Source organism: Zosterops lateralis (assembly GCF_965231275.1).
Source record: "Zosterops lateralis genome assembly, chromosome: 33".
In the NCBI taxonomy this organism is placed as follows: Eukaryota; Metazoa; Chordata; class Aves; order Passeriformes; family Zosteropidae; genus Zosterops; species Zosterops lateralis.
The window spans coordinates 4,327,508-4,353,542 of record NC_139793.1 but is presented as its reverse complement, the minus strand read 5'-3'; the positions used below and the strand labels follow the sequence as shown (position 1 = coordinate 4,353,542).

Genomic DNA, 26,035 nt, shown 5'->3' with positions numbered 1-26,035 from the left:
CCCCCCCCGGGCGGGGACGGGGTTTTTTTGGGGGGGTTTGGGGGGTCCAGGGGGGGCTTGGGGGGTTTTTGGGGGGTCCTGAGGGGTTTTACCGAAGGGAAAGGGGAGGGGAGGGGGGTGGGAGGGGCTGGACATGGGGAGGGGGGACATTGGGGGGCTGAACATGGGGGGGACATTGAGGGGACACTGAGGGGACATGGAGGGACACTGAGGGGACATTGGGGGGCTGGAGAGGGGTGGGACATACAGGGGAGGGACACTGAGGGGACACTGGACATGGGGGGGACACTGAGAGGACATTGGGGGACTGGACATGGGTTGGAGGACACTGGGGGGACACTGAGGGGACTTTGGGGGGCTGGACATGGGGGGGACATTGAGGGGACACTGAGGGGACATTGAGGGGACATTGGGGGGCTGGACAGGGGTTGGGGGACACTGAGGGGACTGGACACGGGTGGAGGTGACACTGAGGGGACATTATGGGGGTGGATATGAGGGGGACACTGAAGGGACATTGGGGGGCTGAACGTGGGGTGGGACACACGGGGGGAACACACTGAGGGGACATGGGGGGGACACTGAAGGGACATTGGGGGACTGGACAGGGGTTGGAGGACACTGGAGGGACACTGAGGGGACTTTGAGGGGCTGGACATGGGGGGAACATTGAGGGGACACTGGGGGGACATTGGGGGGCTGGACAGGGGTGGGGGGACACTGAGGGGACACCAAGGGGACATTGGACATTGGGGGGCTGGACATGGGGGGACACTGAGAGGACATTGCAGGGACAGGACAGGGGTTGGAGGGACACTGAGGGGACATTGGGGGACACATGGGGGGACACTGAGGGGACATTGGGGATTGGACAGGGGTGGGGGGGACAACGAGGAGACATTGGGGGACTGGACACAGAGGGGGGGACACTGAGGGGACATTGGGGGATTGAGAGGACAGTGAGGGGACATTGGGGACTGGACACGGGGGGACACTGAGGGGCTGGACAGGGATAGGGGGACACTTAGGGGACATTGGAGTGACTGGACATGAGGGGACACTGGGGGGGACACTGAGGGGACATTGAGGGGCTGGAGAGGGATGGGGGACATTGGGGGACTGGACACAGAGGGGACACTGAGGGGACATTGAGGGGCTGGAGAGGGATGGGGGACACTGGGGGACTCTGAGGGGACAGTGAGGGGACACTGAGGGGACTCTGGGGGACTGGACACGGGGGGACACTGGGGGGCTGGATGGGGCAGGGGGACATTGAGGGGCTGGACAGGGTTTGGGGGGACACTGAGGGGACACTGAGGGGACACTGAGGGGACATTGGGGGACTGGACACGGGGGGGACACTGAGGGGACACCCCAGGTCAGACCCCTCTCCCTCCTTTTTTTATACATTTCTTACACAGAAAAAAACCCAACCAAAAATAGAGATTTCTTAAATCCATTTTAATCCATTTTGCCCGTTTTTCTACATCCAAAACTGAGGAGCCAGGAGGGGCCTTGGGGAGAAAACAAACAATTCTGGGCAGGTTTTGAAGGCTGTGAGTGACAAATAAAACGGAAATGGGGAAAAAAAAGAGAAGATATCACCCAAAAGCAGAGTTGGGAGGGCAGGAAAGAGACACTCGTGAGCAAGAAATGGGGGTTGGGTTAAAAAAACCCCCAAATTTGATGGTGTAAAAACCAAAAAAAAGACACTGAGGGGGTGGCACAGCCCCAATTCCAGCAGGTTTTACCCCAAATCAGCCCCAATTCCAGGGAATTTTGGGCTAAAAGCAAAAAGGGGCCAATTCCAGGGTTAAAAAAAGAAAAAAGGGGCTCAATTCGGAATCAAACCATAAAAAGCCCAATTTCCACACAAAATAAAAGGGAAAATGGATCCAATTTGGCTGAAAAATCCCCAGTTTTGGTGATTTCTTTGGCCTGGTCCTGTCCAGGGTTATCCCAGGGTTGGTTTTGGGAGGGAATTTGGGGATTTTGGGCTGGGAAAATTGGAGATTTTTGGGTGAGAATTTGAGGATTTTTGGGTGGGAATTTTGGATGGGAATTTGGGGAATTTTTTTGGGTGGGAATTGGGAATTTTGGGTGGGAATTTTGGAATTTTTTGGGGTGGGAATTTGGAGATTTTTGGGGCGGGAATTTGGGGATTTTTGGGGTGGGAATTTGGAGATTTTTGGGGCGGGAATTTGGGTATTTTTGGATGGGAATTTGGGGATTTTTGGGCGAGAATTGGGGGTTTTTTTGGGGTGGGAATTGGGAAATTTGTGGGTGAGATTTTTGGATGGGAATTGGGGATTTTTGGGTAGGAATTGGGAAATTTGGGGTGGGAATAATTAGGACCCCCCACTGGATTGGGAGGGTCTTAGGGCTGTAATTAAGGCATTAATTAAGGCACTAATTAAGGACTCACAGGGCAATGAAGGCGTTGAGGGGGTTCCATTTGCTCCTGGGCAGCTCCATCAGTGCCAGGGACAGCAGGTCCTGCAAAATGGGGTGAAAAACACAATTAAATTTAGGCAAAAAAGTAGTTTTTCTTAAAAAAAATACAATAAAAAGGTGGTTTGGGTAGGACTGACCTCATTGGAGACCCTGGAGAGAAAGGCCTGCACTGAAGTGGCTTCTTGGAGAGGAGAAAAACAACAAGAAAATCGTTTTTTGAAGGGGAAAAATGCCCATTTTGGAGGTTCTGGAATGTGGGTTTTGTCTGGTTTGGAGAGTAGCTCAAAGAGCCTCAGAATAAGAATTAACATTTCACCCCCAGGAAGCTTCAAGTGACCCCAAAAGGCCCCAAATCCGACCCCTTTTAATGGCTAAAAAGCCTTAAAATCCTCCCAAAAGCAGAACAAGCGTTTAATCCCTAAAATCTCAGCGAGCACAGGTTTAACTCAGTCTGGTACCTCTCGGCCTCAGTCATGCTGCAGGAATTTCCTCTTCCAGCCCTAAAAAGGGATTGAAGACAAAAACTGCCTGGGCTCTGCACAAGAAAAAAAAAAGAAAAAAAAATTATTTAAAATTTCAATGTACCTTCCTTGCTATATTTTAGTAAAATTTAAGGTCTTGAATTTATTTTCTGATGCCAAAATAGGGAAAGGGGGATAAAAATTTCTTCAGGAGCTCCAGCGCTTTCCCGCCTTTTTCCTTCGCCCTCAGCGCCGTTAAACCCCGCCCCTTCCGAGGGCCGCCTCCTATTGGCCGCGAGGCCGCACCTCCAGCCAATCAGAAGGCAGGGATTGAATAAGCCACGCCTCTTCCTTTATTTAAGGCGGGGCGGTGGCGACGCTACGTGATGTCAGCCAATCAGATGTGAGGAGCGCAGAGGCGGCGTCGCTGATTGGTTGAGCGCGTGAGGGGAGAAGTGTGAAGGGAGGGGCGGCCGAGGCGCCGGGTGAGGGCTTTGGCGGGGTTTGTGAGGGGGGAAAAGGGTCGGGGAAGGCGCTGCGGGTACAAAGCGTCGGGTGCGAGGCGCGGTACGAGAGAAAAGCGGAAAAGAGACAAATCCGGGCCTGCCCGGGGAGCTGAGGGGGATCTCTCCCCTCGCCCGCGCCGCCCCTCCCTTAGCAACGGCCGCCGGCCAAGCGGCGTCGCGCGGGGGAGTTCTCTGATTGGCCGAGCCCCTCCCGGGCTGACCAATGAGCGCGAGCCACGGGCCCCTGGGCGGCCCCGCCCACCCCACGCCGGCTGCGGGGCCGCTCGGAGCGAACCAAGCGCGGCAGGGCCGGGGGGGGAGCGCAGCGCTTTGGGGCTTACAGGGGATCGCGACCCCTCACATTCCCCATGCAGAAAAAGGGAAGGGAGTCCTCAGTGTCTCTATAGGGAAGAGCTGTTTTGAGGAGTGGAGTGGGGGGAAGCAGGAAGGGAGTGTCCCCCCCCCCCCCGAGCAGCGGTGGTGCGGTCCCAGCCCGGCCGGAAGTGAGGTGTCGCGCGCTGAGGCGGTTCCGGTGTGGGAGCGGCCCGGGCTGAGGCGGGGTCGGGCCCGGTGAGTCCCGGGGGGGCCCGGGGGGCGACACCGCGGCCCGAGGGGCGGGGAGGGGACCGGGGGGGCGTCGGGAGGGGCTGCAGGCAAAGGGGGCTCGGGGGAGGCTGAGGGAGCCGTGACAGTTCGGGTTCCTGCCGGAGGAGGGGACGGGACGCGGATGTGGGGGGGATACGGGGACAGGGGGGCGTGAGGGGACATGGGGGGCACTGAGGGGTTTGGGGACATGGGAAGGACTGGGGGACATGGAGGGGACAGAGGGACGTGAGGAGATCTGGAGAGTTTGGGGACATGAGGGGGACAGAGAGACATGAGGGGCACTGAGGGGTTTGGGGACAGGGGGAGCACTGAGGGGTTTGGGGACATGGAGGGGACAGAGGAGTGTGAGAGGACCAGAGGGGTTTGGGGACACAGGGACATGGGGGGACGTGGAGCACTGAGGGGACAGAGGGACATCGAGGGGACAGAGGGACACGGAGGGGACAGAGGGGTGTGAGGGGACCTGGGGGATTTGGGGACATGGAGAGAACTGGGGGGACGTGAGGGGGACCTGGAGAGTTTGGGGACACAGGGACAGGAAGGAACATGGAGCACTGAGGGGACAGAGTGACATGAGGGGACCTGGAGAGTTTGGGGACATGAGGGGGGACAGAGGGACTTGGGGGGACCTGGGGAGGTTTGGGTACAGGGGGGGACAGAGGGACAATGAGAGGACAGAGGGACAATGAGGGGACAGACAGACACAGGGAGGACAGAGGGACAATGAGGGGACAGACAGACACGGAGGGGACGGAGGGACATGGAAGGGACAGACAGACACGGGAGGGGACAGAGGGACATGGAGGGGACAGGCGGACACCAAGGGGACAGACAGACACGGAGGGGACAGAGGGACACAGGGGGGACAGACAGACACGGAGGGGACAGACAGACACAGGGGGGACAGACAGACACGGAGGGGACAGAGGGACACAGAGGGGACAGACAGACACCGAGGGGACAGAGGGACACAGAGGGGACAGACAGACACCGAGGGGACAGACAGACACGGGAGGGGACAGACAGACACGGGAGGGGACAGACAGACACGGAGGGGACAGACAGACACCGAGGGGACAGACAGACACCGAGGGGACAGACAGACACCGAGGCCTCTCCCGAGGAGCTGGTGACAAGCAGGTCCCACCTGGGGACACCCGAGGCCACCACAATGTGGGACAGGAGCCACCGCTGGGGACTGGCAGCTCTGGATGAAAAAATCCCATTTTTGTCACTCACAGGAGTCGTTAATGAGCTCAAAAATGAGTTTAATGAGCTCCAAAAGCTCCTTTGGGGTTGTGGTCAAACCCCAAACCCCCCTGAGACCCGGGGGCTGTTGGATCCCTGATTTTGGGGGCTGGTTTTGGGGTGAAATCCTCATTTTTGGTGGATTCCAGGCTGAGACCACACTGTGTGTAATGACAGGAGCCTGATCTCTGATTTTGGAGTCAAATATGGATTATTTTGGGCTGAAATATGAATTATTTTGGTTTATAATCTCATTTTTTGGTTATTCCAGGCCATGCTGTGCACAGCTGTGGTGATGGCCGCGAGCCTGCTCACTGATTTAGGGTGAAATATGAATTATTTTGGTTTATAATCTCTATTATTTTATGTTTTTTAGGCCATGCTGTGCACAGCTGTGGTGATGGCCAGGAGCCTGGTCACTGATTTAGGGTTAAACATGAATTATTTTGGTGTAAAATCCCCATTTTTTGGTTATTTCAGGCCATGCTGTGCACAGCTGTGGTGATGGCCGCGAGCCTGGTCACTGATTTAGGGTGAAATATGAATTATTTTGGTTTATAATCTCTATTATTTTATGTTTTTTAGGCCATGCTGTGCACAGCTGTGGTGATGGCCGCGAGCCTGGCGCTCACCACGGCCGTGGTGGCCCACGCCTATTACCTCAAGCACCAATTCTACCCCACCGTGGTTTACCTGACCAAATCCAGCCCCAGCATGGCCGTGAGTGTTTCCTCATTAATTAACTCCCCCCTAATTAACCCTGGGAACTCCCCCACAGCCACAGAGGGGGGTGAGACCCTCCCCAAAATTCCCCTGAATGGAACAACCCCCTGAATGGACTCCACCCCACCCACCCCATGGGAAATGGCAAATTTTAGGCACTAAAACCTTCCAAATTTTGCCCAAAAATCTGGTTTTTTGGGGTTTTTTTTGGGCCCTGCAGGTGTTGTACATCCAGGCCTTCGTGCTGGTTTTCCTGCTGGGCAAATTCATGGGGAAGGTTTTCTTCGGGCAGCTGCGAGCGGCCGAGATGGAGGTGAGAACCTGGAGCCTGAAATGGGGCTGGGGGGGATTTGGGGGGGCCAGGGGGACTTTGGAGCTGTTTTGGGGGAAATTTGTCACTCCAGAAAGTCTTTGGTGCCGTTTTGGGGGGAATTTGGGGCTCCAGGAGAACTTTGGGGGTGTTTTAGGGGGAATTTATCACCCCAGAAAGTCTTTGGAGCTGTTTGGGGGGAATTTATCACCCCAGTGATGTTTTGGGGGGAATTTGGGGCCCCAGAAAATCTTTGGAGCTGTTTTGGGGGTGACTTTGGGGCTCCAGGAGAACTTTGGGGGGAATTTGGGGGAATTTGAGGCTCCAGGAGAACTTTGGGCCTCATTTTGGGGTGAATTGTCAACCCCTGAAGTGTTTGAACCCCTTTTTGGGGTGAATTTTGAACCCTCAGAGTCTTTTGAACCCCATTTTGGGGTGAACTTTGAACTCCCAGAGTCTTTTGAGCCCCATTTTGGTGCGAATTTTGAACCCTCAGAGTCTTTTGAGCCCCATTTTGGGGTGAATTTTGAATCCTCAGAGTTTTGTAGTGAATTTTGAACCCTCAGAGTCTTTTGAGCCCCATTTTTTGGTGAAATTTGAACCCTCTGACTTTTATAGCCAATTTCAAACCCCTGAAATTTTTGGGGCAAATTTCAAACCCCTGGAATTTCACATTAAATTTAAACCCCCAGACCCTTTGAACCCCATTCTGGGGTGGGGAATTTCCCACCCCAGGACCCCTCAGGCCCCACATTTTGTGGGTCCAGCTTTGGGAAGAGGATCCAGCCCAAACGTGTCCCCTCAGCACCTTCTGGAGCGCTCGTGGTACGCGGTGACCGAGACCTGCCTGGCCTTCACCGTCTTCAGGGACGACTTCAGCCCCCGTTTCGTGGCCCTTTTCACCCTCCTGCTCTTCCTCAAGTGCTTCCACTGGCTGGCCGAGGACAGGGTGGATTTTGTGAGTCTTGGGAGGGGGAAAAGGGCTCAAAAATCGGCCTGAAAATGCCCCAAATTCGGCCCGAAATTCAGATTTGAGATTTAGAATTTGAGCTGGAGTTGAGTCAGAATTCGCCTGAAATCAGCCTGAAAATAAACTGGAATCAAGTGAAAATTGATCAAAAAATAACTTTAAAGTGGTCCAGAAATAATGTGAAATCAGCTTGAGATCAACTCAAAAATAATCTGAAATCGGCCCAAAAATAACCCCAAATCAGCCCAACCCAAAATCAGCCCCAAAATAACCCAAAAATAACCCAAACCCACCCCAAAAATAACCCCAAATCAGCTTGAAATCAACCCAAAAAATAACCCCAAATCAGGTCAAACCAGCCCCAAATCAACCCAACCCCAAATCAGCCCAAAAACCCCCAAACCCAGCCTGAAACCACCCCAAAAATAACCCAAAACCACCCCAAAAATAACCCCAAACCAGCTCAAACCAGCCCCAAATCAGCCTAAACAAATTCAACCAAAAATAAACCCAAAAATAACCCGAAACCAGCTTGAAACCAACCGAAAAATAACCCGAAAACAGTTTGAAACCAACCCAAAAATAACCCTGAATTAGCTCAAACCAGCCCCAAATCAGCCCAACTCGAAATCAGCCCCAAAATAACCCAAACCCACCCCCAAAATAATCCAAATCAGTTTGAAACCAGCCCAAAAATAACCCAAAAATAACCCTAAACCAGCTCAAACCAGCCCCAAATCAACCTAAACAAATTCAACCCAAAAATAACCCCAAACCAGCCTGAAAACAACCCAAAAATAATCCAAAACCAACCCAAAAATAACCCTAAACCAGCTCAAATCAGCCCCAAATCAGCCCAACCCAAAAGCAGCAAAAAATAACCAAAACCCACCCCCAAAATAATTAAAAATCAGTTTGAAACCAGCCCAAAAATAACCCCAAATCAGCTCAAACCGGCCCCAAATCAACCCAACCCAAAATCACATAAAAATACCCCAAACCCACCCCAAAAAAAACCCCAAATCAGCCCAAATTTTCAATTTTTTAATGGAAAAACTGAATTTTTTCCCTCCCCCTGCACAGATGGAGAGGAGCCCAAACATCTCGTGGCTTTTCCACTTCAGAATTGTCTGTGAGTTCTCCTCATTTGCATTTTTTTGGGGCTGTGCTGAGTGTGGTGGGAGCTGATAAACCCCAAATTAACCTTATCAGGAGCAGCTCCTTAACGAGGGGCTCATTGCGGGGGGGTTAATGAGCTCCAGGGGGGAAAAACAAGGCAAAATGGGGGGGAAAAATGGGATTTAGGGATGTATTTCCCAAAAAATTGGGGAAAAAATTGGGATTTTGTCCCCAAAATGGGAAAAATGGGATTTTGTCCCCAAAATCAGGGGAAAAAATGGGGTTTTGTCCCCAAAATGGGAAAAAATGGGATTTTTGGGATGTGTAAAAACCAAATTTTGAAGGGATTTTTAAGGGATTTTTGGGATTTGAAGGAATTTTTAGGGTTTTGAAGGGATTTTGGGAGTTTTGAAGGGATTTTTTTGGGTTTTGAAGGGATTTTGGGGTTTTAAAGGGATTTTTTTGTTGTTGTTTTGAAGGGATTTTTTGGGTTTTTTGGTATTTTTTGAATTTTGAAGGGATTTGGGGGGTTTTAAAAGAATTTTTGGGGGTTTAAAGGGATTTTTGGAGGTTTTGAAGGGATTTTTTTAGGTTTTGAAGGGATTTATTGGGGTTTTAAAAGGATTTTTGGGGTTTGGAAGGGATTTTTGGGGGTTTCGAAGGGATTTTGGGGATTTTAAAGGGATTTTTGGGGGTTTTAAAAGGATTTTTTGGGTTTTAAATGGATTTTTTTGAGTTTTGAAGGGTAAGGACACTACAAGGTGTGTCTGAGAAAACGAAAAATTAATTAAACTCCTCTTTAGTGGTGGGATGTAGAACCTCCCACCCCCACCACCCAAAGGTGCCCCCCATTAATTTTTTTTGGGTCTTTTCCCCAGTAGGACCCTCCCCTCACCCAAAGGTGCTCCCTGTTAATTGTTTTGGGTTTTTTTTCCCCAGTAGGACCCTCCCCTCACCCAAAACTTCTCCTGAAGGTGCCCCAGTTAATTTTTTTGGGGTTTTTTTCTCCAATAGGACCCTCCCCTCACCCAAAACTCCTCCTGAAGGTGCCCCTCATTAATTTTTTGTGGATTTTTTTCCCAGTAGGACCCTCCCCTCACCCAAAGGTGCTCCCTGTTAATTTTTTGGGTGTTTTTTCCCCAGCAGGACCCTCCCCTCACCCAAAACTTCTCCTGAAGGTGCCCCAGTTAATTTTTTTGGGGTTTTTTTCCCCAGTAAGACCCTCGCCTCACCCAAAGGTGCTCCCTGTTAATTTTTTTGGGGTTTTTTTCCCCAGTAAGACCCTCCCCTCACCCAAAACTCCTCCTGAAGGTGCCCCTCATTAATTTTTTGTGGATTTTTTCCCCAGTAGGACCCTCCCCTCACCCCAAACTCCCCCTGAGGGTGCCCCCCATTAATTTTTTTGGCTCTTTTCCCCAGCCCTGATGTTCCTGCTGGGAATCCTGGACTTCCTGTTCGTCAGCCACGCCTACCACAGCATCCTGACCCGCGGCGCCTCCGTGCAGCTCGTCTTCGGCTTCGAGGTGGGTGCGGGCGGGCCGGCCCCTCCCGGGGGTCCCCGGGCTGTCCCCGGGCCTGGGGTGACCCCCTGGGTGCTGTCCCCGCCCCCAGTATGCCATCCTGATGACCATGGTGCTGACCATCTTCATCAAGTACGTGCTGCACTCGGTGGACCTGCAGAACGAGAACCCCTGGGACAACAAGGCCGTGTTCATGCTCTACACAGAGCTCTTCACAGGTATCGCACCTGGGGGGAAGCTCAGGGAGGTTAATTAGTCGTTAATGAGGTTAATGAGGAGGTGAAGTGGTGGTGGTGGGTGGTTGGTCTTGGTCAACCAAGAGTTGAAGTCTTGGTGAGACTCAATTGATCTTTGTTGGTCAATCAAAACTTGAAGTCTTGGTGTTCAACCAGTCTTGGTTGGTCAACCAAGAGCCAAAGTCTGGATCTTCAACCAGTCTTGGTTGGTCAACCTAAACTCAAAGTCCTGGTGGTGCTCAACTGGTCACCTCTACTGACCTTTGGTTGTCCCAGAGTTGGCCCAGGTGGCCTCGGGGGTCCCAGAGTTGTCCCAGGTGACCTTGGGGGTCCCACCTGGTGGCCCAGGCTGTCGCAGACTTGCCCCAGGTGGCCTCAGGGGTCCCAGATTTGCCCTAGGTGGCCTCGGGGGTCCCAGAGTTGCCCCAGGTGACCTTGGGGGTCCCAGAGTTGGCCCAGGTGGCCTCAGGCTGTCCTCACCTGGTGGCCCAGGTGGCCTCAGGGGTCCCAGAGTTGTCCCAGGTGGCCTCAGGCTGTCCCAGCATTGGCCCAGGTGGCCTTGGGGGTCCCAGACTTGCCCCAGGTGGCCTCGGGGGTCCCAGAATTGGCCCAGGTGGCCTGGGGCTGTCCCAGAGTTGTCCCAGGTGGCCTCAGGGCTGTCCCAGAATTGGCCCAGGTGGCCTGGGGCTGTCCTCACCTGGCCCCGTGCGGTTCCTCCCCAGGGCTGATCAAGGTGCTGCTCTACATGGCCTTCATGACCATCATGATCAAGGTGCACACCTTCCCGCTCTTCGCCATCCGCCCCATGTACCTGGCCATGAGGTGAGGGCCTGCTGTCAGCCTGATCCTCATCCCAGCCTGGTCCTGGTCCTGATCCTGATCCCAGCCTGGTCCTGGTCCTGGTCCTGATCCTGATCCCAGCCTGCTCCTGGTCCTGATCCTGGTCCTGAGCCCATCCCCATCCTGGTCCTGGTTCTGGTCCTGGTCCTGGTCCTGGTCCTCATCTCATCCCCATCCTGGTCCTGGTCCTGATCCCAGCCTGGTCCTGGTCCTGGTCCTCATCTCATCCTGGTCCTGGTCCTGATCCCAGCCTGCTCCTGATCCCATCCTGGTCCTGCTCCTGGTCCTGGTCCTCATCCTCATCCTCATCCTGGTCCTGATCCCAATTCTGATCCCATCCTAGTCCTGATCCCATCCCAAATCTCATCCTGATCCTGATCCTGATCCAATCCCAATCCTGATCCCAATTCTAATCCTGATCCCAATCCCAATCCCATCCCAATCCCATCCCGCTCCGTGCTCTGCTCCAGGCAGTTCAAGAAGGCCGTGACCGACGCCATCATGTCCCGCCGGGCCATCCGCAACATGAACACGCTGTGAGTGCCCCAAAAATCCCAAATCCTGGGGGAACCCCTGTCCCTGCACCCCAAATCCTGGGGGAATCCCTGTCCCTGCACCCCAAATCCTGAGGAAATTCCTGTCCATCCACCCCAAACACCCCAAATCCTGAGGGAGTCCTCTGTCCCTGCACCCCAAAACCCCAAATCCTGGGGAAATTCCTGTCCCAAAACCCCGAACACCCCAAATCCTGGGAAACCCCTCTGTCCATCCACCCCAAACACCAAATCTTGGGGGATTTTTGGGAACAGCCCAGGAGGATTTTGGGATCACCCAGGGGGGGATTTTTGGGATCACCCAGGGGGATTTTTGGGATCACCCAGGGAGGATGTTTGGGATCACCCAGGGGGATTTTTGGGATCACCCAGGGAGGATGTTTGGGATCACCCAGGGGGATTTTTGGGATCACCCAGGGAGGATGTTTGGGATCACCCAGGGGGATTTTTGGGATCACCCAGGGGGATTTTTGGGATCACCCAGGGAGGATGTTTGGGATCACCCAGGGGGATTTTTGGGATCACCCAGGGAGGGTTTTTGGGATCACCCAGGAGGATTTTGGGACCACCCAGGGGGATTTTTGGGATCACTCAGGGGGGATTTTTGGGATCACCCAGGGAGGGTTTTTTGGAGCACCCAGGGAGGATGTTTGGGATCACCCAGGAGGATTTTGGGATCACCCAGGGGGATTTTTGGGATCACCCAGGGAGGATTTTGGGAACACCAGGGAGGGTTTTTGGGATCACCCAGGGAGGGTTTTTGGGATCACCCAGGGGGATTTTGGGATCACCCAGGGGGGATTTTTGGGATCACCCAGGGAGGATTTTGGGAACACCAGGGAGGGTTTTTGGGATCACCCAGGGAGGATTTTGGGAACACCAGGGGGGGTTTTTGGGATCACCCAGGGGGGATTTTGGGATCACCCAGGGAGGATGTTTGGGATCACTCAGGGAGGATGTTTGGGATCACCCAGGGAGGGTTTTTTGGAGCACCCAGGGAGGATTTTGGGATCACCCAGGGGGGGATTTTTGGGATCACCCAGGGGGGGATTTTTGGGATCACCCAGGGAGGATTTTGGGATCACCCAGGGAGGATTTTTGGGATCACCCAGGGAGGATTTTTGGGATCACCCAGGAGGATTTTGGGATCACCCAGGGGGGATTTTTGGGATCACCCAGGAGGATTTTTGGGATCACCCAGGGGGGATTTTTGGGATCACCCAGGGAGGATGTTTGGGACCACCCAGGGGGATTTTTGGGATCACCCAGGGGGGATTTTTGGGACCACCCAGGGGGATTTTTGGGATCACCCAGGGGGATTTTTGGGAATTGTGCCCCAGGTACCCCGACGCCACGGCCGAGGAGCTGCAGGCCATGGACAACGTGTGCATCATCTGCCGGGAGGAGATGGTGACGGGGGCCAAGCGCCTGCCCTGCAACCACATCTTCCACACCAGGTGCTGCTGCTGCTGCTTCCCTGGGAATTCCAGGAATTCTGGGGATTCCGGGGATTCTGGGGGTGGTTTGGGGGGTCACTGACACAGCTCTGACAGTCTGTAGTGCTGATCCTGATCCCAATCCTGATCCTCAATCCTGATTCCAATCCCAATTCTGATCCCAATTTTGATCCTGATCCAATCCCAGTCCTGGTCCCAATCCTGATCTCATCTCAATCCTGATTCCCATCCCAATCCTGATCCCAATCCCCAGCACCTCAATTAGTTAATGGGTTAATTACTGCCAGGGGAATAAACCAGGGGGCCTTTGGGGGGTGGCGCGAGGGGCATTAACGGGGGGGTTAACTAATGAGGGTTAATTAATGGGGGGTTAATTAAGGGGGAGTTAATTAATGGGGGTTAATTACTGCGGGTTAATTAACAAGGCCAATCCCCCAGCTGCCTGCGCTCCTGGTTCCAGCGGCAGCAGACGTGCCCCACGTGCCGCATGGACGTGCTGAGGGCGTCACTGCCCCCACAGCCCCCCCCGGAGCCCCCAACGCCTGCCCCAGCACAGCCCCCCCCGGGACCCCAGCCCCAAAACTGTGAGTGTGACATGGGGGACCCCAGCCCCAAAACTGTGAGTGTGACATGGGGACACAGAGACCCCAGCCCCAAAACTGTGAGTGTGACATGGGGACCCCAGCCCCAAAACTGTGACTGTGACATGGGGACAGGGGACCCCAAACTGTGAGTGTGACATGGGGACCCCAGCCCCAAAACTGTGAGTGTGACATGGGGGACACAGCCCCAAAACTGTGAGTGTGACATGGGGACCCCAGCCCCAAAACTGTGAGTGTGATATGGGGACAGGGGACCCCAAACTGTGAGTGTGACATGGGGACCCCAGCCCCAAAACTGTGACTGTGACATGGGGACAGGGGACCCCAAACTGTGAGTGTGACATGGGGACCCCAGCCCCAAAACTGTGAGTGTGACATGGGGGACCCCAGCCCCCAAACTGTGAGTGTGACATGGGGACCCCAGCCCCAAAACTGTGAGTGTGACATGGGGGCACAGCCCCAAAACTGTGAGTGTGACATGGGGGACCCCAGCCTCAAAACTGTGAGTGTGACATGGGGACACAGAGACCCCAGCCCCAAAACTGTGAGTGTGACATGGGGGCACAGCCCCAAAACTGTGAGTGTGACATGGGGACCCCAGCCCCAAAACTGTGAGTGTGATATGGGGGACAGGGACCCCAAACTGTGAGTGTGACATGGGGACAGGGGACCCCAAACTGTGAGTGTGACATGGGGGACCCCAGCCCCAAAACTGTGAGTGTGATATGGGGGACAGGGACCCCAAACTGTGAGTGACAGGGTATTTAGGGTGTCCTGGGAATTTGGGGTGTCTCTGGGGATTGGGGTGTCCCAGGGATTTGGGGTATCCCTGGGAATTCAGGGTGTCCCTGGGGGGATAATTGGGGTGTCCCTGGGGGGGAATTGGGGTGTCCCTGAGTATTTGGAATGTCCTGGGAATTTGGGGTCTCCCTGGGGGGTATTTTGGGGTGTCTCTGTGTATTTTGGGGTGTCCTGACCCCTGTCCCATCCCCGCAGTTCCCCAGGGGCTCCTCCCTCCCTTCCCCCCCGGGATGTTCCCGTTCTGGCCGCCCGTGGGGCCGTTTCCCCCCGGGCCGGGGATGCAGCCCCCGACCGGGACCGACGGGGCTGCCAGCGGTGAGTCCTGCCCAAAAACCCCAAATACCATCCCCTGAGCCTTTGTACACCCCAAATGCTCTCCCCTGAGCCTTTGTACACCAAATCCAAACCCCAAGTACCCTCCCCTGTGCCTTTATACACCCCAAAAACCCCAAATACCATCCCCTGTGTCTTTGTACACCCCAAATACCCCAAACCCATCCCCTGAGCCTTGACACACCCCAAATCCCAAACTCCAAACTGTCCCCTATGCCTTTATACACCCCAAAACCCAAATCCCAAACCCATCCCCAAACCCTATCCCCTGTGCCTTTACACACCCTAAAAACCCCAAACCCCATCCCCTGTGCGTTTAAACACCCCAAAACTCCAACCCCCTCCCCTGTGCCTTTATCCACTCCAAACCCAAAACCCACAAATCCCATTCTCCTCCCTTTTCCCACCCTAAATCCCCCCAAACCTACCGCAAACACCTTTCCCCACCCCAAACCCCCTTTCCCACCTCAAAACCCTTTTTCCTCCAAACCCCTTTGCCCTCTGACCCCTTTTCCCATCCCAAACCCCTTTTCCTCCCAAACCCAAAACCAAATCCCCAAATCCCCAAAATCCAAATCCCACAAATCCCATGCCCATTTCCTTTTCCCACCCTAAATCCCCTCAAATCCCATTCCCCAAACCCCTTTTCCCCTTGACCCTTTCCCCCTCCCCAAACCCTTTCCTCCCCCAAACCCTTTTTTCCTCCAAACTCCTTTTCCCCCAAATTCTTTTCCCACTCCAAACCCCTTTTCCTCCCAAACCCCTTTTCCCACTCCAAATCCCCAAATCCCACAAATCCCATTTTCCCTTTCTCCACCCCAGATCCCCCCAAACCCCACAAATCCCATTCCCACTGCCTTTCTCCACCCCAAAAAGCCCATTTTTCCCTGTGCAGGAGCCCGGGGCTCGGAGGCCGGGTCGGGGTCGGGGTCGGGGTCGGAGCCGGGCGGGGCCGGGGCGGGGCCGGGGCTGCCGCTGCCGCCCCCCTGGGTGGGGATGCCCTGGCCGCCCCTCTTCGGTAAGGATGGGGTTTGGGGGTTAAAAATTTGGGGTTTGGGATTAGAAATTTGGGGTTTGGGGATTTGGGGTTTGGGGATTTGGGGTCTGGACATCCTGGGATTTGGAATTTGGGGGTTTGGGGATTTGAGGGTTTGAGGATTTGGGGATGCTGGGATTTAGGGATTGGGGGATTGGGATTTTGGGGTCTGGGGATCCTGGGATTTGGAATTTGGGGGTTTGGGGTTTGGTGATTGGGAATTTCGGGATTGGGAATTTGGGTTTGAGGGATTGGGGGTTTGGGGATTTGGGGTTTGGGGAATTGGGGATTTGGTGATTGGGGGTCTGGGAATTGGGGTTTGGGGGTTTGGGGATTTGGGGGTTGGGAATTGGGAATTTAGGGGATTGGGGGTTTGGGGGATTGGGGTTTGGGTTTAGAAATTTGGGGTGTGGGGGTTTGGAGATTGGGGGATTTGGGGGTTCGGGATTTGTGGGTTTGAGGATTTGGGGTTAGAAATTTGGGGTTTGGGGGTTTGGAGATTGAGGGATTTGGGGTTGGGGATTTGGGATTTGGGATTGGGGATTTGCACATTGGGGGTTTGGGGATCCCGGGATTTGGGGTTTGGTATTGGGGATTTGAGGATTTGGAATTTAGGGGTTTGGAGATTTGGGATTTGGGGATTTGCAGATTTGGGGATTTAGGGATGTGGGGATTTGGGGCTTTGGGGATTCGTACACTGGGGCTTCAGGGATCCCGGGATTTGGAATTTGGGGCTTTGGGGCTCCTGGGATCTGGGGATTCTGGGGTCAATGATCCCCACCCCTGTCCCCAGGGGTGCCCCCCATGCCGGTGCCCCCCGCGGGCTTTGCGGGGCTGACGGAGGACGAGCTCCGGGCCATGGAGGGCCACGAGCGGCAGCACCTGGAGGCGCGACTGCAGTGCCTGCACAACATCCACACCCTGCTGGACGCTGCCATGCTGCAGATCAACCAGTACCTGGGCGTGCTGGCCTCCCTCGGGTAACTGGGACAGACTGGGACGGACTGGGAATAGTGGGGGACACACAGATCAACCAGTACCTGACCGTGCTGGCCTCCCTCGGGTAACTGGGAACACTGGGGGGACTGGGGGGCACAGATCAACCAGTGCTGGCCTCCCTTGGGTAACTGGGACAGACTGGGATAGACTGGGGGGCATAGAGCAACCAGTACCTGGGCGTGCTGGCCTCCCTCGGGTAACTGGGGGGACTGGGGGGACTGGGAGGGCACAGAGCAATGGGTACTGGCCACCTTCGGGTTACTGGGGGGACTGGGAGGGACTGGGAGGGACTGGGAGCACTGGGAACACTGGGAGGACACAGATCAATGAATGGGTGTTGGCCAGTCCCTTTAGTCCATTGGCTAACTGGGACCACTGGGATGGACTGGGAACGGGACTGGGAGCACTGGGAATGCACTGGGAGCACTGGGAATGGACTGGGAGCACTGAGAATGGACTGGGAGCACTGGGAATGCACTGGGAGCACTGGGAATGGACTGGGAGCACTGGGAATGGACTGGGAGCACTGAGAATGGACTGGGAGCACTGGGAATGGACTGGGAGCACTGGGAATGGACTGGGAGCACTGGGAGCACTGGGAATGGACTGGGAGCACTGGGAATGGACTGGGAGCACTGGGAGGGCTCGGTGCCCCCTCCCCAGATTTGGGAGTTTGGGGTAACTCCGGGATCCCCCCCAGGACCCCCCGAGGCCCCCCCCGGCCGCCCCCTCCCCCCCATGGGACCCCCCCGGAGGAGCCGCCGGCCCCGGGACCCCCCGGACCCCCCGGAGCCTCAGGGGGCACTGGAGCTACTGGAGCTACTGGAGTTACTGGAGTTACTGGTGAGTGAGGGGCTTCTGCTCAGACTGGGTCAAACTGGTTCAAACTGGTGCTGAACTGGGTTAAACTGGTGCTAAACTGGGTTAAATTGGGTTAAACTGGGTTAAATTGGGTCAAACTGGTGCTGAACTGGGTTAAACTGGTAATGAACTGGGTTAAACTGGTGATGAACTGGGTTAAACTGGGTTAAACTGGTGATGAACTGGGTTAAACTGGTAATGAACTGGGTTAAACTGGTGATGAACTGGGTTAAACTGGTAATGAACTGGGTTAAACTGGTGATGGACTAGGTCAAACTGGTGCTGAACTGGGTTAAACTGGTGCTAAACTGGGTTAAATTGGGTTAAACTGGGTTAAATTGGGTCAAACTGGTGATGAACTGGGTTAAACTGGTGATGGACTAGGTCAAACTGGTGCTAAACTGGTGCTGAACTGGGTTAAACTGGTGCTAGACTGGTACAAACTGATGATGAACTGGGTTAAATTGGGTGAAACTGGTGATGAACTGGGTTAAACTGGGTTACACTGGTCGTGCACTGGTGTAAACTGGTACAAACTGGTCCTGCACTGGTGTAAACTGGCTTAAACTGGTGCCAAACTGAGTTAAACTGGTGCTAAACTGGTACAAACTGATGACGAACTGGGTTAAGCTGGTCCAAACTGGTCCTGGACTGGTACAAACTGGTGTAAACTGGTCTAAACTGGTCCTGCCCTGGTGTCTCTGGCAGATCCAGCCCCGGCCGAGGACGAGGACGACGCAGCCGAGGGTCCCGAGCCCCGGGAGGGCCCCGACACGGCCGAGCTGCGCCGGCGGCGCCTGCAGAGACTGGGGACCCCCCCCCACTGACCGGGGCCCCCGGGAGCCCCCTGGGACCCTCTTGGAGCCCCTGGGACACCCCAGGACCCCCCTGGAACCCCCACAGGACCCCTGGGACTCTCCCAGGACCCTCTGGGGACCCCCTGGGCTCTCCAGGGACCCCCTGGGACTCCCCTGGGACCACCCAGGACTCCCCTGGGACACCCTGGGACCCCCCAGGACCCCTCTGGGGCTGCCTCCCCCTCCTCAATTCCTGGCTGGAAGCGAACGGGATCCCGGCTGCACCTTTGGGTGCCCCCAGCCCCATTTCCCCCAGCCCTGAGCCCCTTTTTTTCTCCTTTTCCTCCTTTTTTTCCCCCTTTTCTCCCTTTTTTTCTCAGTTTTTCACCCCCTTTCCCTCCATTTCTTTCCTATTTTCCTCCCATTTCTCTGATTTTCTACTTCTCGCTCATTTTCTCACCCTTTTCCTTCTGTTTTTTCCCATTTCATCACATTTTCCTCCATAATTTCCCTCATTTCCCCATTTCTTTTCCAATTAGTTTCCGTCATTCTCATTTTTCCTAATTTTCACCCCATTTTTCCTCAAATTCCTCCATTTTCACCCCATTTTTTTTCAGAAATTCGTCCGGTTTTCCTCATTTTTCCTCATTTTCACCCCATTTTTCCCAATTTCTCCCCAGTTCTCCCCCTCCATCGACTCCCTTTTGTTCCCTGGGATTTTTGGGGTGTCCCCCCCTCCCCAAATCCACCCCCTGGGGAGACCTTTGACCTCTGACCTTTGACCTCTGCCCCAGCCCAGGGAATTTGGGTCCCCCCTGGGATTTTGGGGGCTCCTCCCATGGGAATTTTGGGAGGAATTTTGGGGGAATTTTGGGCAATTCTGCCCCTCCCCCATCCCCATTAACAGTATTAACCCCTCCCCCCACTGGGGACACCCCAAATCCCTCCCCTCCCCCCCCCCAGTCCCAAACTGGTTTATTCTGGTTTCCCCCAGCCGGGATTGCAGTTTTTTCACTCAATTTTTTGCTCATTTCTGGCCGTTTTTTGGCCCAAATTCCCCCCCAGTGCCTCTCGGAAACCCCAAAATTCTCAGGGAAAAAACCAAAAAAAAAAAATTCCACAAAATCGATGGAAAAAAAAACTCCCCGGGGGGGGGGGTGGGGGAAGAGCCAAATGGGGCCGAGTTTTGAGGCAAAAAGGAGCCAAATTGGGATTTTTTTATTTAATTTTTTTTGTGTGTGTGTGGTTTTTTTTTTTTTGGCCCCAGTTTGAGCCGCTCAAGGAGGAATTTGGTGATTGATTTTTAACCCCTTCGTGTTTTGGTTTTTTTTACTCGTTTCGAGCCAAAATAATTTTTGGTTTTCTTTTCTTTTCTTTTTTTTTTTTTTTTTTTTTTTTGAGGGGGGGGTCTGATGTTTTTTGGGTTTTTTGGGGGGGGGGGGTGGATTCCTCAAAATTTGCCTCGTTTTGGGGTGAAGCCACAAAGGGGAGCGGGACCCCCCAAAAAATCGCTCCTTTTTCCCTCCCCCCTCCCTCTCTCCCCTTTCAAAGCGGTGGCGGAATTATTTAATTTGTAAATAATGTATAAATTTTTACCAGCTCCGATGTAAATAAACGGCAATAAAAGGTTGAGGTAAAGCTGGACTCCTCCCGCCCGCCAGGGGGCGCCCTTTAGGATCCCTGATCTCATTTTGGGGGGAAACGTTTGACCCTCTAAAAATTCCAAATTTTGGCAAATGGAGCCGGAATTAATCCTGATCCCTTCAGGATTTTATGGGGCACAATCCCAGTGGTTTATACTGGTTTATACTGGTGTGTCGGGCTGTGTTTGTTGTTTCTATGGAAACGCCGGACGCGTCTCGTTGGTTTTTGTTGTTGGTGCTTTAGCTGGTCCTCCCGGCCGCCAGGGGGCGCTGTTTCCTCCCGCCATATCCGGGTCCTTCCACTTCCGGGTCTTTCCCGCCATTTCCGGGTCCCGCCATGGCGGCCGAGGGATCTCGGGAGGACCCGGCGGGACCGGGAGGGAAATGGAGGGGAAGGGGAGGGGGATGAGACCCCGGAATAGGAGGAGGGACACCGGGAAAGGGGTGAGGGGAACGAGCGGGGCCGTCCCAGAGGGTTGTGAGGGGAGGAGGGGGGGGGTGAGGGGCCGCGAGGGAGGGGAGATTTTGGGGGGGGGTCGGAGGGGGCTGAGAGGGTTTGGGGGGATTTGAGGGAGTTTGAGGAAACTTAGGGGGGATTTGAGGGAATTTCGGGGGTTTGAGGGAGTTCGGGGAGGATTTGAGGGAGTTTTGGGGGGATTTTGGTGATTTGAGGGAGTTTGGGGGAATTCGGGGGCATTTGAGGGAGATTTCAGGGAATTTGGGGAGGATTTGAGGGAATTTTGGGGGGATTTGAGGGAGTTTGGGGGGATTGGATCAGTGATTGGATCTGAGTTTGTTCCTGTCCAGCTTCCCATTTATTTTAAGGGTTTTCTGTGGTTTTACCCCCAAAATTCCCTTTTCCTCCCCAATTTGGGGCAGGGGGGTGTATTGCAAATAAAAAGGATATGAAGAATTACACCAGGAGTTTATTTGGGTTCTGTTTTTTGGGGGGAGCCCCACAGATGATTTTGGGACAACCCAGGGTGGATTTTGGGGTCCCCTCCAGGGATTTTTGAGTGTCCCAGATGGATTTTAAGGTTCTCAGGTGGATTTTGAGAAGCTCCAAACAGATTTTGGGGTGTTCCAGGTGGATTTTGAAGAGTCCCCAGCAGATTTTTTTGTGTTCCAGGTGGTTTTTGAGATGCCCAGGTGGACTTTGAGGAGTCCCAAACAGATCTTGGGGTGCTCCAGGTAGATTTCGAGGTTCCCATGTGAATTTTAAAGTTCCCATGTGGATTCTGAACTCCCCCAGCAGACATTTCCCTGCACAGGGTCCATTCCAGGGCGCTCCAGGTGCCTCCACAGCTGATCCCTTGCAGCCTTCAGGGTCCCCTCGGGCAGATTTTGGGGCTCCCCAGGCAGATTTTGGGCTCTCCCTCAGCCCAGGGGGTCTCCAGAAGCCCCTGGGGGTCTCAGAATCCCTTTTGCAGCAGCCACTCCCTGAGCTGTGGCCCCCAGTGCCCGCGGAGCCGCAGAGTTCCCGTCACCTCGTTCACCTGAGTCTCCACCTGGGGCAGCCCCAGCGAGGCCAGAAACGCCCTCAGGTCCTTCTCCAGAGCCTGGGGGGACACGGGGGGGGTCAGGGGGACCCCCGGGGACCCCCCTGAGCACCCCTACTGACCCAGAGCCCCCCCCAGAGCCCCCCACTGACCCAGAGACTCCCCTGGAGCCCCCCACTCTCCCCGAGCCCCTCCAGAGCCCCCCACTCACCCAGAGCCCCCCAGGGCCCCCCCAGAGCCCCCCCCAAAGCCCCCCCGAGTCCCCCCAGAGCCCCCCACTCACCCAGAGCCCCCCCCAGAGCCCCCCACTCACCCAGAGCCGCCCTCTCACCCAGAGCCCCCCACTCACCCCGAGCCCCCCCAGAGCCCCCCCCGAGCCCCTCAAAAGCCTCCCAAAGCCCCCCAGGGCCCCCAAAGCCCCCCCCTCACCCAGATGTCGCCCTGGATGCGCCGCAGGGCCGTGAGGGGCCGGCCCTGCCCCCGGCCCAGGTACACGGGCAGGTTGTGCAGGTGGGAACGAGCCACGAAATAGGGGAGCCCAGGGGGGGGCCCTGGGGGGAGAGAGGGGGGATTAATAACCTTCAGGAGTAATTAGCGACCCCCCCCCGGGGTGATTAACGACCCCCAGGGTTAATTAACAACCCCCCGGGGTAACCCCCAATGAATCCAACCCATTCCTGGGTGAGGAAATTTTCACTATTTGCTTTGCAATCACTAATTCTTCCTTTAAGGAAATGTTTTAGGCACTTCCCCAGGTTAATTAACAACCCCCGAGGATAATTAACACCCCCCAGAAATAATTAACTCCCTCCCAAAAGAATTCAACCCGATCTGGGGTAACTCAACCAGATTTGGGATAAATAAATCCAATTTTGGTGAAGAATTTCCTCTTGAAGGGACGATTTTGGGGTTTCACTTGGGGTAATTAACATCCCCCTGGGGTAATTAATATTCCAACAGGGTAATTAACATCCCAACAGGGTAATTAACCTCCTCAGAGTTAATTAAACCCCTTGAACAGAGTCATTGGGGTCAATCTCAGAGTCAATAATTGCTGTTAATGACCCCCCTGGGGCGATTAACGGAGCTGGGGGTAATTAATAAGCCCGGGTTAATTAGGGGAGGGGTCTCTGACCTGCGGGGGGGCTCCAGCCGGACGGGGTCGGGTATTTGGGGTGCGGGGGGGGCTCGGGGACTCTGCTGGGGGGAAGGAGCCGCTCCACGAACACAAAATCCGCCCTGGATTCCTCATAGAGGGGCGGGCCCGGGGGGGTCTGTGGGGAAACAGAACAAAAATCCCACAAAAAATATCAGTGAGAGACCCCCTGGATTTATCTCATCCCATTCTGTCCCAAAATTCCCCCCTCAGACCCCAAATCCCTCATCAGACCCCAAATTCCCCTTAAAATCTCCCCCTCAGACCCTAAATCCCCCTCAGACCCCAATTTCCCCCTCAAGATCCCCCCCAGGAGAACCACTCACCCCTCAAACCCCCTCACCCCAATCCCCCCTTCACACCCCACATTCCCCCCTCACAACCCTCCCCCAGACCCCCTTCAGGAGCACCCAATTCACGCCCCAAACCCTTCGCCTCCTTACCTGCATCGCCCTGACCCCCCGGCCGAGCTCCCTCATCCTCCGGCCCAGCGCCGCCATCTTGGCTCCTCCTCCTTCTCCTCCTTCCCGCCGTCATGACGTCACCACGCACGCCGCACGTCCGTACGCGTGACGTCACCGCGCTCTCTCCGCGCCGCGCTCGGAGCTCTGAGGGAGCCCCTGAGGTGAGGCCGGGCCTGGGACCCCCGGACGGGGATTTTGGGGGGATTTGAGGGGTTTGGGGTTATAAGGGGGTCGGGGAAAGGTAAAGGAAGGAGTTGGGAAGGGTTTGAAGCGGCTCTGAGGGGGTTTGAGGTGAGGGCAGCGTTTTGTGGGCTTTGGAAGGAGCTCAGCGGGGTATTGGGGGAGTCGGGAGGGGGTTTAGGGATGATTTGAGGAGGTTTGGGATGGGGGAAGGGTTAAGGTGGGTCTTTTGGGGGGATTTGGGTCTGTTGGAGGAGCTGGGGAGGTGTTTGGGGGAATTTGAGGGGGTTCAGGTGAGGGGGGGCCTGAAGGAACATCTGGAGAGATTTTGGGGGGGTTTTGGGGAGATTTGGGTCTTTTGGGGGGGCTGGGGAGACTCTGGGGGGATTTTGGGGGGATTTGAGGGGGTTCAGGTGACGGGAGGGGTCTGGAGGAGAATTGGGGGGCTCGGGGGGTCTGAAGGAGCATCTGGGGAGATTTTGGGGGGATTTTGGGGAGATTTGGGGGGGCTGTGAAGGTTTAGGGGTCCTTTGAGGCCTTGGGGGGGTCACTGGGGCGCTCTGGGGGTGGGGGGCACCCAAAGGTGCTGCCATTGTCCCCCCCCAGTGTCCCCCCCTGTCACAGCCCTTTGTCCCCACGGCCCCAGCCCAAGGGACAAAGTCCCTGTGGGCGGGAGAGGTGGGGAAAAACGCCCCCAAAATTGCTACAATCACACCCAAAACACCCAAAAAAGGCCATAATCACACCCAAAAGAGCAACAATCACACCCAAACAGCCACAATCACACAAATAACAGCACAATCACATCCAAAACAACCAGAATTGTGCCTAAAAACACCCAAAACAGCCACAATCACACCCGAAAAGAACCAAAACAGCCACAATCGTACCCAAAAACACCCAAAACAGGCACAATCACACCCAACTCACCCCCAGACCCCTCAAACCACCCCTCCCTCACCTCCCCCCATTCCTGTAAATCCCTCTCCCCCTCCCAGGGATTTCTCCCCCATTTTTGGGGTGTTGGGACCCCCCTAAACCCCCCCAAATTCTCTCCCCCAGCCCCAACCATGCAGCTCTTCATCCGAGGCCAGACCCTCCTCACCCTCGAGGTCTCTGGCTCAGAGACCCTCGCCCAGATCAAGGTGAGCCCCCCAAATTTGGAGTATCCCCCTCCTCAATCCCCCCCAAATTTGGGGTGTCCCCCTCCTCAATTCCCCCAGATTTTGGGGTGTCCTCCCTCAGATTTTGGGCTTCTGACCCCCCTGTTTTTCCCCCCCAGGAAAAGGTGTTTGAGCTTTCTGGGATCCCCCCTGAGGACCAAGTTCTGCTCCACTCTGGGACCCCCCTGGAGGATGATGAGACTGTTCTGGGGCAGAGCCCCCTCCCCGAATTCACCACCCTGGACCTCTCCACGCGCCTGCTGGGGGGTAAATATCGAGGGGCCGCTAATTAACAAAGTATTAATTAACAAAACAAACCCTCCCCTGATAAATTCCACCTAAATTTTCTTCCTCTCTCCAGGGAAAGTCCACGGCTCCCTCGCCCGCGCCGGCAAAGTGAGGGGCCAGACCCCCAAGGTGAGAGCTCACAAATTTAAGGGCCCCCAAAAACCCTCAGGGACCCTCCCAGGATTTTGGGGACCCCCCCTGACCCCCCGTTTTTTATCCAGGTGGCCAAACAGGAGAAGAAGAAGAAGAAAACAGGGAGGGCCAAGAGGCGCATGCAATACAACCGGCGCTTTGTCAATGTCGTGCCCACTTTTGGCAAGAAAAAGGGTCCCAACGCCAATTCCTAAACCTCAATAAAAGAATTTGGGTTCAATTCCCAGGATTTTGGGGCTTTTTGAGCTTTTTATTGTGGGTTTTCTTGGGTTTTTGAGCTTTATTTAAAGTTGGTTGTGAAGTGTTCGGAGTGGTTTGGGGGTGAAACTGGGCTGGAAGGGGTTAATGGGGCTCCCCCAGCAGCTGATGGGGCGGTTAATTAGGAGAGAGGAGCTTAATTAGGAGTTAATTAGGAGACTGTTAATGAGAAGGTTTATCTGGGGAATGACGTTCTGTGGAGGGAGGCGGAAAGAGCCGAGCGGTGCCGGAAACACCCGAGCGATACCGGAAATACCCGAACGCAGTTAAAGGACCGGAAATGCCCGAGCGATACCGGAAATGCCCGAGCGATACAGGAAGTACCCGAGCGATACCGGAAGTGCCCGAGCGATACCGGAAGTACCCGAGCGGTACCGGAAGTACCCGAGCGGTACCGGAAGTACCCGAGCGATACCGGAAACACCCGAACGCAAAAAAAGGGGCGGAGCAACCCCACACTGATCTATGAATATGCAAATAAGGCGTGTTATTATGCAAATAAACGGGTGACGCAAACCCCAAGCGCTAAGGGTGGGGTGGGATTATGTAAATTAAGATGGAGAAAGGCATCATGGGAAGTCAATTTTGGGGAGCAAAGAGAACAAACCCAAAAATCCGATTAATCTTCGCTCCGCCCATAGAATTTATCAGATATTAAACTGATAAGAACAGATATTATTATCAAAGTCACGGTGACCCCCCTGAGACACCGTTTTAACCCTTCCCAGCCCGTCCTGACCCCAAAACCCCTGAAATTCGCCCCAAAATTGAGTTCCCGTGATGCCTTGTTTAATTTGC

At 54.8% G+C, this 26,035-nt stretch overlaps 3 protein-coding genes and 1 long non-coding RNA gene across 5 annotated transcripts; 2 read left to right on the top strand and 2 right to left on the bottom strand.

Moving 5' to 3' along the window:
* Nucleotides 1–2,425: 2,425 nt before the first annotated feature.
* LOC310921144 lies at nt 2,426–3,255 on the bottom strand. Its single transcript, XR_014592094.1, has 3 exons — nt 2,913–3,255; nt 2,592–2,635; nt 2,426–2,496 (listed from the first exon to the last, which is right to left on the bottom strand). It is a non-coding gene; the product is annotated as an uncharacterized lncRNA (long non-coding RNA).
* A 678-nt stretch (nt 3,256–3,933) lies between these two features.
* SYVN1 (synoviolin 1) lies at nt 3,934–20,077 on the top strand. The gene is made up of 16 exons (XM_083881254.1): nt 3,934–3,991; nt 5,861–5,995; nt 6,219–6,311; nt 7,114–7,266; nt 8,362–8,410; nt 9,817–9,920; nt 10,009–10,135; nt 10,876–10,975; nt 11,464–11,529; nt 12,888–13,004; nt 13,443–13,588; nt 14,603–14,722; nt 15,636–15,758; nt 16,570–16,756; nt 17,476–17,618; nt 18,345–20,077. The coding sequence occupies exons 2-16, from the start codon at nt 5,864–5,866 to the stop codon at nt 18,461–18,463; spliced, it is 1,779 nt and encodes a 592-aa protein (XP_083737380.1). The 5' UTR covers nt 3,934–3,991; nt 5,861–5,863; the 3' UTR covers nt 18,464–20,077.
* A 1,051-nt stretch (nt 20,078–21,128) lies between these two features.
* MRPL49 (mitochondrial ribosomal protein L49) lies at nt 21,129–23,290 on the bottom strand. Of its 2 annotated transcripts, XM_083881474.1 has the most exons (4): nt 23,175–23,290; nt 22,711–22,849; nt 22,005–22,126; nt 21,130–21,635 (listed from the first exon to the last, which is right to left on the bottom strand). In XM_083881474.1, the coding sequence occupies exons 1-4, from the start codon at nt 23,229–23,231 to the stop codon at nt 21,489–21,491; spliced, it is 465 nt and encodes a 154-aa protein (XP_083737600.1). In that variant the 5' UTR covers nt 23,232–23,290; the 3' UTR covers nt 21,130–21,488. The 2 variants fall into 2 exon arrangements, with proteins under 2 accessions (XP_083737601.1, XP_083737600.1); XM_083881475.1 differs by lacking the exon at nt 22,005–22,126 and having other exon boundaries at nt 21,129–21,635.
* FAU (FAU ubiquitin like and ribosomal protein S30 fusion) lies at nt 23,268–25,199 on the top strand. The gene is made up of 5 exons (XM_083881476.1): nt 23,268–23,356; nt 24,438–24,520; nt 24,658–24,805; nt 24,900–24,955; nt 25,048–25,199. The coding sequence occupies exons 2-5, from the start codon at nt 24,446–24,448 to the stop codon at nt 25,171–25,173; spliced, it is 405 nt and encodes a 134-aa protein (XP_083737602.1). The 5' UTR covers nt 23,268–23,356; nt 24,438–24,445; the 3' UTR covers nt 25,174–25,199.
* The last annotated feature ends 836 nt before the right edge of the window (nt 25,200–26,035 follow it).